The sequence below is a fragment of the Lottia gigantea genome (assembly GCF_000327385.1).
Source record: "Lottia gigantea unplaced genomic scaffold LOTGIsca_150, whole genome shotgun sequence".
NCBI lineage: Eukaryota > Metazoa > Mollusca > Gastropoda > Lottiidae > Lottia > Lottia gigantea.
In genome coordinates, this window is record NW_008707798.1 from 350,774 (window position 1) to 362,673 (window position 11,900).

The window sequence follows — 11,900 nt, forward strand, 5'->3', positions numbered from 1 at the left end:
AACTGGGATTAACTTGTAAAAAATATGATATATTGTAGAATCAATTTATTCTGAAATCATATTACAACTTTATCACAACATGCTATATTGTACAATATACCAAAAAAAATACAACAAACACTGAATATAAAACACAATAGAAGTAGGCAATATCACCATACTTTAAACATTAGTGGTCATGTAAAAACTACATGAACACCTTACTCCAAATAATAGCTCATCAAGTGAGGATGAATTAATCTATGCTAATGTATGCAAAATAGGCTTAAACTTTTCCAATCAATGATGAGCATCATTTCTGCGTCATCTGTCAAGAAATGCAGGGTGAGCATGAAATGCAACATCAACAAGAAGGATAATAAATTGATCATCACCTCAATTGATAGGGATCAAACAATGAAGCATGTAGTGTGAGCAAAAGATAACACTGTGCAATCAGAAAAACTACTGGTATACAATTTTGTTGCATTTTTGGCTAAAAAGGATATGGTCCTATGACACATACCATACCATTTGTCAAAACTTGAAGTTAAAATCTTGCAAGTTTTGTGAAAATCTGATCATAAGCATAACATAAGTATCACATTCACATGCCAATGTAGATGTATATTGGACAGTGACTAAATAAAAATTCATTGAAACTTTGTCTATATTAAACCAAATCTGGGTGATGCACATATGCATTTCAAGTTTCATCGAAAGTGTAGCCTTTATCGCTTCACAAGGCAATTGAAGATGGACGTCTGGACAGGGTTGACAACAATATACATCCACATTACAATGTGAGCACAAACAATTGAATTAAACAGAAAAAATAGGCTATGCCTTTGATTGTTTAAACTAAGCTTAACACAGATTGCATTATATTTGGAATGTTTTAAATACTGCATATATGATAAAAAAAAAAATATGACTTTGTGACTAGAAAAGTAGAATTCAGTATCAAGACAGCAGTGATAATACTTAAAAATATATTTAAAATAATCATGAAATCAGAAATATATCTAACAACTAATAATAATAAAGTTCATTTTCTTCAACGAAAAATAGACTAAATATATTCATTGACTTTTCAGTATATTAATCATTAAATTTATTAAATAATGTCACCAGGATCTTCATTCACAAATAAAAATATATTCTATTTTATTCCAAGTTTGCATTATTGTAGCAAATCAGAAAATAGCACTTTTATATAGCAAACAATAACTAAATACCAATACTTTTACAGGTAAAAAATCTTTTTGTGTAGAATTGTTCGGTTTTGATTAGATTTGGTTTTGTTTTAAAGTAAGTTCAACAGGTTTACTCCACTAACACTATTCTAACGTCAACTATTTTCTACACTGACATGTACTATCAATAATTATCTTTTATTCTGACATTTTCTACAAATACACTACTGTAAATAATCTAAATCCCAATACCCAACACCTTCACCAGTATATATAATTCACGCTAATTTGGTACACTTTCAGGTCTAATTTTAAGCTATAACTAGGCTTGTTTCACCATCTTTAGTTAATAACTGGACTAAACTACCATTGGCAGGTCTATTTTCTCCGTTGGTCCATTTATAGAACAATCTAAAAATGAAAATTTACCATCAATATTTAGAAAAAAATTAAGCATGAGGAGATTAATCAGATCAGAATTCATTTTGACTGTGAAACCTGGGGAAAAATGTTATTTAGACCTATTCCTTAGCAAATTTAGAACATTGCCCTGCTGTATATATTACACAACTAGTCTCTGCTGATGTTAATTTACTGTTTCCTCAAATTAGAATTGATATCCAAAGCCTCTGTCTTAATTACTGAATCGTTAATAGATAAGGAACCTATACTTTCAATTGATGTTGGCCTGGACCAAATGCATGTGGATTTACAACCAAACAGATTCACTAGCCACTGTAGATTCAACGAAGATTTTAAGCAAAGAGGGAATGGATGATAGAGGCTATTACCCAACATGGTTGAGTTATCTTGATTTCTTAAACCAAAGCACATCAGGACCTACATATTTCATATATAAACCTCAGTATAGGTTCAATTCATATGAATAAATGAATATTAACTTACTCTGCCACAAATTCTAAAGTTGTCCATGATGAAAAATCAGCATTAGCCATCCATTTTCTATTCATAGGTGTATCTAATGTGACCCTAAAATAATACAAGATATCCTTTTAATACAAGAAATGTAGTGGGTTCATTACGAATTTAAAAGGCAAAACCTCAAAAAAAGTTCATCAAATTATCATCAAATTCAAACATCAACATGGTCTCATCACATCCACACAAAGGCAATAACACCTAGACAAAGATGAAGGTGTTCAATTATCCCATGCATATGATTAAATTATCAACCTGTAATTATTCATATTCATATGTATTCAATAAGATATTTCAACTAAACCATAGATAGTTATTTTAAAACAAAGTAATTTTCTATTAATAAAAGACTCCAATACTAGCAATAGTTGTTTATTTCATCTTCAACTAATCCCTTTTCATTTCATTACTTTTTTCAATTATTTTATTTAGTCAGCGTGTATGCTATTTTAAGAGTTATGTACCTCTTATTGTACAAAAATAATGTAATGTACTAATAAATGATTTTCATCTTGTGTTTTCTTAAAGTATAAATGTATAGATTTACATTTCATTATCACATGCTACAGTGAACCCATGTTAAAAATTTGCATTCATTTACCGATGAACTACAAATTTCCTTAGTGATCTCCGATGATAACGTTGGTGACCGCTTGAAACCTCATATAACGATATATGACACGAAATTACTTTTCGAGAAAAACGCAAAAAACTATTTGTACATGTATTTTGTTAAAATCTTCTTTTTTTTTTTTTTTTTTGTACCGTTATACGTGGTTTTCATTCTTTGAAAATATAAACCTCGTATAACAATTTGAATACTCCAGCCTTTTGAACCAATAACTCGTATAATAGTACAGTATACAAGGTTTTTTGTTTTCATCTGCAGAAAAAGGAGGAACATTGAACTTCGTGTCATATTGATATCAGAGCCGTATATAGAGAGAGTTTGGCCAACTTGTGATCTCGCCGCGCTGAACCATGATTGGCGCAGAGCGGTCACGTGATTGAAGGCTGCCATATTGCTACCCTTCCCGCGAGGTTTAGGCGTAGGAGCCTGGGTATTCTTTACGTTGTTTAAGCCTAATTCCTGGTCTTGTCTGGCAACAGAATGCCTCGATGTGTGGCATGGAAATGCTCTGTCAAATCTGTAGAAGGTATAGTGATGCACAGGTTCCCTAAGGATAAAAGGAGACGCAGAGAATGGGAAGTAAAGGTCAATCGATCCGACTGGACTCCCCACGACAACTCTTTTCTATGAGATGTAAGTACACTCGATGATTTCAGGGGTTTTGCAAATCGTGTTATGTTCATGTCTAAAAACTGGATATAATAGATATGGAAACTCTGTGAGAGGGTTTCTTTCCAAGCACTGGCTATCTAAGCCTAGACGAGGAGCATGCACTATGGCTTCTGAGACACTGTCAACAACATTTCTGATAGGCCTACACTTAATCGATCAATTTATGTTTTTCTATAAATGTGAAATTCTAAGACTATTTACTTATTTAGTATTAAGTATTATTTACTTCCAAGCACCAAAACAAACAGTATAATTTAAAGGTGTGAGCCATATTGGTGCTTGTACGGTGAGGCAAGGGGCCATGGCTCCTAATATTTGTGCTGGTCCTAATTTTCACCTGCTGGTCTGGTTACGGGCCTGTTTCTGTTGATAACGATTCATAGTGCAAATCTTGCTTTGAGCAATTTTCATGATGACTAAATTTCTTCGGCAAAGATGGAGTTCAGTCCTTTATACTAACTTCACTATATTCTAAGGCTTTATGTAACAAAAATCATTTGTTATAGTTTATGCACCGTTTTGACAGTCGTCAGGCACACGGGCCTATTGATCAAAAACAATATGAATTATATTATACATTATTACTTATCAATATGTTGCATAAACTATAACTAGTGATTAGCCTATTGTTCCATATAGCTGTAGAATATACAGCTAGGCCCTATTTTAATATGGAAGATTACAGGTTTAATATTTCGGTGGTTAATATTTGGAAAGTGCTAAAATTCAAAATTTATCTTCTTTTTGTGTTTTTGTATAGACATACCAAATTTTATCAAAATCGGTTAAAAACTGTAAATTCTCGAGCGTTTACGATGGATAACGTCGGCCGTCTTGTAGCTAAGAGAGGGTAACAAGATGGCGCCTTGTGACGTAGTTGGCCAGACCCTCTCTATATACGGCTCTGATTGATATCATTAGTTCATATTGTGGTCTTAAAACTCATTGTTAAGTAAGAGTTATCTCCCATATTCTCCTTCTCAGTAAAACAGAGTTGTCTGCTCTTAAGGTAGTTTGTTTGTCATGTGACAGGATATGTACTTTTGTGAGTTGAAGGCATGATGTAAGAGCTTAGAGATTGAATAAAGCATGGCTGAAACTTAGATTCTAGTTTTGATTATAAGAACAATCCAAATCCATCTAGGATGGAAACCCCAACAAAACACTCGTATAATACACAATATTTTACGGGGTTTTAAACTGACTGTGTTATTCATTTAATTGTTTTTGAGTTATTTACAATCAAGCTCAGAATATGAGGTTTTGATCATAAGATCCGCGCTTTTACAAGCTTTACACTAGCAGCTTTGATTTTGAATAAAGATATTGAGCAGTACAGTAACAATCACCAGTATGAAATATTTAAAATCTGTCAAGAATCACCCCTTCTAGAGTGTTTACAAGCTAAAATTTGCACGCGTTTTCAAGAACAAGGGAAATAACTCGTACTAAATATTTTACGATTTTTCTGATCTTCAATAGGGCTTATTCTTGGGTGATTAAAAACACTCAAACCATGTTTTGTCAAAATCCATCAAGAATTGTTCCTTCTAGAGTGTTTACCAGCTAAAATTTCAAGAACAAGGGCAATAACTCATACTAATCTTTCTGATTTTAAATAGGATTCATCCTTGGGTGATTACAAACACTCAAGCTACGGACGGGGGTGACGGAAATATACGCCCCCCATTTCATGTGGCTGTATAAAAATAAAGATAACTTGCCAGGCAAGGTAATATATGCCAACTGGCAGCTTTGATTTTAAATAAAAATATTTGGCAGTACAGTAACAATTACCAGTATAAAATATTTAACCTTCAGTCATACACTTCTTTTGAACTTTTTGAAGTGATACTGAATAATATTACCAAGTTCCATCAAAATCTGTCAAGAATTTAACCTTCTAGAATGTTTTTAGGTTAAACTTTTTTAAGAACTAGGGCAATAACTCATGCTTACTGTTTTTCGAATTTTCTCATTTTCATTAGGGTTCATTCTTGGGTGCTTACAAACACTCACACGAAGTTTCATCAAAATCCATCAAGAATTGTGCCTTATAGAATGTCTACGAGCAATGTATTCTTCGTAAACTTGTAAAATGTATTCTTTAGTGTGTAGTAATTTATAATATTTATTCCAAATTTTTTTAATTAATAGCCTCGATCATGCCTACAAAGCAAATTTGATGCATTTTTTCAAAGTCAAATCAAGGGCTACAACTCCAAAACCATTCATCCGATTCATTCCGAAATCGACTGAGATCATACCTAATTTAATCGAAATTTGACAGGGTTTTACTAAGTCAAGGGCAATAACTCTGAAACTGTTCATCCGATTATTACAAATTCCAAACTTGACTGTGACCTCATCAATATACATGCATACCCTGTTTCATCAAGATCAGATAAAAACTGTAGTGCCTGTAAGTAAAATTTGATGCGTTTTTACTAAGGCAAGGGCAATAACTCTGAAACCCGTAATCCAATTATTACCAATTTTGAACTTGACCGAGATCTCATCAATACATACATGCATACCAAGTTTCATCAAGATCAGATAAAGATAGCTTGCCAGGAAAGGTAACATACGCACACTACCAGCTGTCAGAAATGATAACAAAATCTTTAGTGGCTTAATAATGAATTTTCAAATAATCTTAAAATCATCCATAAGTCAAGGCAAAAACCTGAAACAATTGATCACGTTATCTTGAAATTCAAACATGAACAATGTCTCATCGCTGTACACACAAGGGCAATAACTCGGAAACTGTTTATCTGATTATTACCAATTTCTAACTTGACCGAGATCTCATCATGCATATCTAGTTTCATCAAGATTGGATAAAAACTGAAGTCTCTATTGTACCTACAATCGAAATTTGATTCGTTTTTACTAAGTCAAGGGCAATAACTCTGAAACCAATCAACCGATTGTTACCAATTACGAACTTGACTGAGATCTTTTCAATATATACATGCATACCAAGTTTCATCAAGATCAGATAAAAACTGTAGTCTATATTGTGCATACTAGCCAAATTTGACACGTTTTTAGTAAGTCAAGGGCAATAACTCTAAAACAGTTCATCCGATTATTACCAATTTCAAACTTGATTCAGATCTCATCAATACATACATACATACCAAGTTTCATGAAGATCGGATAAAGATTGTAGTCTCTATCGTGCCTACAAGTCAAATTTGACGAGTTTTTACTAAGTCAAGGGCAATAACTCTAAAACAGTTCATCCGATTATTACCGATTTTAAACTTGACTGAGATCTCATCAATACATACATGCATACCAAGTTTCAGGAAGATCGGATAAAAACTGTAGTCTCTATCATGCCTACAAGTCAAATTTGACTTCTAAGTCAAGGGCAATAACTCTAAAAACGTTCATCCGATTATAACTAATTTCGAATTTGACTGAGATCTCATCAATATATACATGTTTCATCAAGATCGGAAAAAACTGTAGTCTCTATTGTGCCTACAAGTCAAATTTGACGTGTTCCTTAAAAAGCCAAGGACAATAACTGCGAAACCGATCATCACCATTTTCAAAACTTGACCTAGATCTTATTAATATATTCATGCTTACCAAGTTTCATCAAAATCAGATAGAAGCTGTAGCCTCTATCGTGCAGACAAGAAATGTGGACGGACAGACGGACGGGGGCTACGGCACTATACATCCACATGGGGGCGTATAAAAATGTCTTTACTGAATTTATGTTGACTTACGGTAATATTGCTGTAGCTAGACTATTAGATGGCAAACCACTGTTTTCACAAGCTAAACTTTTAACTAATTGGTGAATGGCAGCCTTAGCCATACCATAACCAATCATACCTAAAAAAAGATAGCTTGCCAGGCAATGTAACATAGGCCCACTACCAGTTGTCAGAAATGATAACAAAATCTTTAGTTGCTTAATAATGAATTTTCAAATCATCTTAAAATCATCTATAAATCAAGGCAAAAATCTCTCTTAGTCTCTTTTGTGCCTACAAGCCAAATTTGACATGTTTTTTCTAAGTCAAGGGCAATAACTCTGAAACTGTTCATCTGATTATTACTAATTTCGAACTTGACCGAGATCTCATTAATACATTCATACATACCAAGTTTTATGAAGATCGGATAAAAACTGTAGTTTCTATCGCGTCTACAAGTCAAATTTGATGCATTTTTACTAAGCCAAGGGCAATAACTCTGAAACTGATCATCCAATTAATACCAATTACGAACTTGTCCGAGATCTCATAAATATATACATGCATACCAAGTTTCATCAAAATCGGATAAAAATTGCGCCTACAAGAAATGTAAAAGGACGGACGGAAGAACTGACGGTCAGGGGCTACGGCAATATACGTCCACATTTCCATGTGGGCGTATAAAAAGACTAGGCTAAAATTTCATTACCTGTCTTGTCATCATTAGCCCAGTCAGGTATAGGAAAGTAAGACGTAAATCTGTTTCATTAAAAGATAGCTTGCTAAGCAAGGTAACATACGCCCACTACCAGCTGTCAGACATGATAAAATCTTTAGTTGCTTAATAATAAATTTTCAAATAATCTTAAAATCATCTATAAGTCAAGGCAGATCACATCATGCATATTTAGTTTCATCAAGATTGGAAAAAAAACTGTAGTCTCTATCGTGCCTAGAAATGATTTTCAAGTTTTGTCAAAATCCGTGAAGAATTGTGTCCTGTAGAGTGTTTACGAGCAATTGTGGACGGACCGACGGACAGGGGCGACAGCAAATACGTCTACATTTCCATGTGGACGTATAAAAACATAAAATAACAAGCAACCTACCAGGGGTGCCATGTAGAGACGGTTGAGCTCCTGGTAATGTTAAAATTCCACCCTCTTTTAAATATTTAGCAGCTAAACTTGCAGCAATAGTGGATGTCCAAACACTCTGTTTCCACATCATATCTGAGTTTTTGATTAGATCTTAAATGACAAAAAAAAAAATAACAAACATAAACTAGAGCCACACGTGGCACAGAGTGGGACTTTGCAAATGTAGCAAATTGCAAAAGACCCTGAAAAAATCAACCTTCCACGATGATTAGATCATGTGCAAGAACAGTCTAAAGTTGAGAAATTTTCATTTTTTATAAGATTCTAATACAGGAAGTAGACGTCAGGCCTCACAAATGAAAGTATCAGCAGAGAGCCAAGGTCAATGACCTTTGATCTTGTAAAGGAGGAGGTCTAAAAAGGTCAAGATCAAGAGTTATACGTCATCAAAATTTCTAATTGCACACGACTATAAAACCGGAAAATGACATAGGACAGCAAATATAAAAGTATAAATAGATAGCCAATGACGTTTGATCCTACAAAGGTCAAGGTCAATAAAGGTCAAGGTCAAAAATTGAAAATTTTGAATTTCCAAAACCTGTTCCTTTTTTTGAACTATGAAGCGGAAACAACCGAACTTCTAAGACAAAGTGGCTCAAAACATGAGATAATTGTATGCAAAGTTCTATTTTGAACAAACGTATACTTTGCGAGTTATGCTCCTGGCCAAAAATGTCAATAATGAGTAATATAACCCAGATGTGCCACGCCCACCTTAATTTTTTTTGCATAGGGTAATTGATATTCCAAATGTTATGTTGTGTTTTAAATTTCAAGCTTCTACATTATTCAGGTCAAAAGATATAGGTCAACAAATGTCAACAAAGGTCAAAATCGAAAAATGAAAATATCCAAATGTTAAAACCCGTTCCTTTTTTGGAACTATAAATCTGAAACAACTGAGCTGTTAACACAAACTGGCCAAAAGGATGAGGTAATTGTGTGCAAAGTCCCTTTTTTAACAAACGTATCCTATGCGAGTTATGCCCCAGCCGCAAAATGTAAACAATTAGTAATTCAACCAGGATGTGCCACGCCCACCCCAATTTTTTTGTCATGGGTGACAAAGTGTCTAGTTGTATTCCAAATATCAAGGTTCTACATAAAATAGGTCATAAGATATACATACACCAAGATCAAAAAGACACAAATATGGTAAAACAAAAGCCAAATTTGAAAAAATCACGAATTTCAATTTTGCTTTAAAAAAGCAATTGTTCTATATCTATGTAAAGTGCATGAGAAGCACATTAGGAAACCGAAAAAATTAACCCTCTAGGTTAATTAGGTCACGTGCTAGAGCAGTCCAAAGTTGCGAATTTGGCTTTTTACGGATAGCTATAAAACCGGAAGTACATGTCGGAGGTCAAAGGTCAAAGTATCAAATGATAGCCAAGGTCAATGACCTTTGACCCTATGCAGGTCAAGGTCATCAAAGGTCAAGGTCACATGGTGTGATCGTTTAAAGCATGAACAAAATTCAACCGGAAGTTGCAAAAAAGCAAAAGCGAAATTCAAAATTCGGCTCCCAATGTTTTTTGCGTAATCGATTGCGGAATACATTCACATCAAATTTGAGCATATCAACATTTACCCTGAGGCCCCATTTTGAGTTTTACAAAAGTGTGTTTTTTCAATATGGCGGCCAAAGTATCACTTCCGGTCTGGATTTTTTTTTCTTCGTTTTTTTGTAATAGCATTTACTTACGATCAGCATAAATTTCGTTGACCTATTTCAATTACACTGGAAGTTATTCGACCGGAAGTGGATTGTACTTTCGATTGATTTCCCGTTTAAAACCGTTTAAAACCGGAAGTAAAGTTAAATATTTGACAACTACATATTATTTACTTTAGTGATGCCCCTTTGCATATTAAATTTCAGATCAATCGATGCAAAAACAAAAAAGTTGCAACAAAATTGAAAAATTTGATCGAAAAAAGTGAGCTACGAATTTTCGAATTTCGCAATTTTTCAAGTGCTATCAGGTCAGAAATAACAGGTATATTGTAAAAATAAAAACCCGAAGAAAATCGATGCAAAAATGCGCCTTCTAGAGCCGATTTTCAACTTTTTGCACATGTTGACCTGTGGCACTTCTGGTTTTGCAAAAATGTTCCAAAATACACTCATTTACGACGTTGCCACTACAGAAGGTCTACACATGTAGTAATGTTGATGCAGCTGTTACAGCCTTTGCTTGAAAAGGTGTGGAAAAATCAAAAAAGAAAAACAAACTAGAACTGTTCTAATAACAGTACTGATGCAGGGGGGGTTACGACATTCAGGTACATACGAAGATGGTCTATTGCAATTACTTTATGTAAATACCTTTCTGCATCTCTAAATGCAAATATCCTAAAGTGCCTGGAGTTTAAAGTATATTTACTAGGAATAAAAGAATATTTGTTAATTAATAAAGATTAAGTTTGATGAAATCCAGATAAGAAATAAGAAAGTTGGTAATGCGCATGCGCACAACAACCATTCAATATTTCTATCAAATTTAGAATTGAATTATACACATACATACCAAGTTTGGTGAAATTTGGATAATAAATAAGAAAGTTGGTAATGCGCATGCGCACAACAAAAATTCAATATTTCCATCAAATTTAGAATTGGATTATACACATACATACCAAGTTTAGTGAAATTCGGATAATAAATGAGAAAGTTGGTAATGAGCATGCGCACAACAAAAATTCAACATTTCCATCAGATTTAGAATTGGATTATTCACATACATACCAAGTTAGGTGAAATTCGGATAAAAAATAAGAAAGTTGGTAATGCGCAGGCGCACAACAAAAATTCCATATTTCCATCAAATTTAGAATTGGATTATACACATACATACCAAGTTTGATGAAAATCGGATAATAAATAAGAAAGTTGGTTATGCGCATGCGCACTACACAAATTCGATAATTCCATCAAATTTAGAATTAGATTATACACATACATACCAAGTTTGGTGAAATTCGGATAATAAATGAGAAAGTTGGTAATGCGCATGCGCACAACAAAAATTCAACATTTCCATCAGATTTAGAATTGGATTATTCACATACATACCAAGTTAGGTGAAATTCGGATAAAAAATAAGAAAGTTGGTAATGCGCAGGCGCACAACAAAAATTCCATATTTCCATCAAATTTAGAATTGGATTATACACATACATACCAAGTTTGATGAAAATCGGATAATAAATAAGAAAGTTGGTTATGCGCATGCGCACTACACAAATTCGATAATTCCATCAAATTTAGAATTAGATTATACACAAACATACCAAGTTTGATGAAAATCGGATAATAAATAAGAAAGTTGACAATGCGCATGCGCACTACACAAATTCGATAATTCCATCAAATTTAGAATTAGATTATACACAAATATACCAAGTTTGATGAAAATCGGATAGTAAATAAGAAAGTTGGTTATGCACATGCACACTACACAAATTCGATAATTCCATCAAATTTAGAATTAGATTATACACAAACATACCAAGTTTGATGAAAATCGGATAATAAATAAGAAAGTTGACAATGCGCATGCGCACTACACAAAATCGATAATTCCATCAA

At 33.5% G+C, this 11,900-nt stretch overlaps 1 protein-coding gene across 1 annotated transcript in view; it reads right to left on the bottom strand.

The window, feature by feature from the left end:
* Positions 1-1,486: 1,486 nt before the first annotated feature.
* Positions 1,487-11,900, bottom strand: part of LOTGIDRAFT_140722 (hypothetical protein) — a gene marked incomplete at both ends in the record, with an annotated part of 14,928 nt that continues 4,514 nt past the window's right edge. Inside the window, 4 exons of the mRNA XM_009050639.1 lie at positions 1,487-1,586; positions 2,082-2,165; positions 7,167-7,275; positions 8,252-8,392. Coding sequence (XP_009048887.1) covers positions 1,487-1,586; positions 2,082-2,165; positions 7,167-7,275; positions 8,252-8,392 — 434 coding nt within the window. The remainder of the gene's footprint in view (positions 1,587-2,081; positions 2,166-7,166; positions 7,276-8,251; positions 8,393-11,900) is intronic.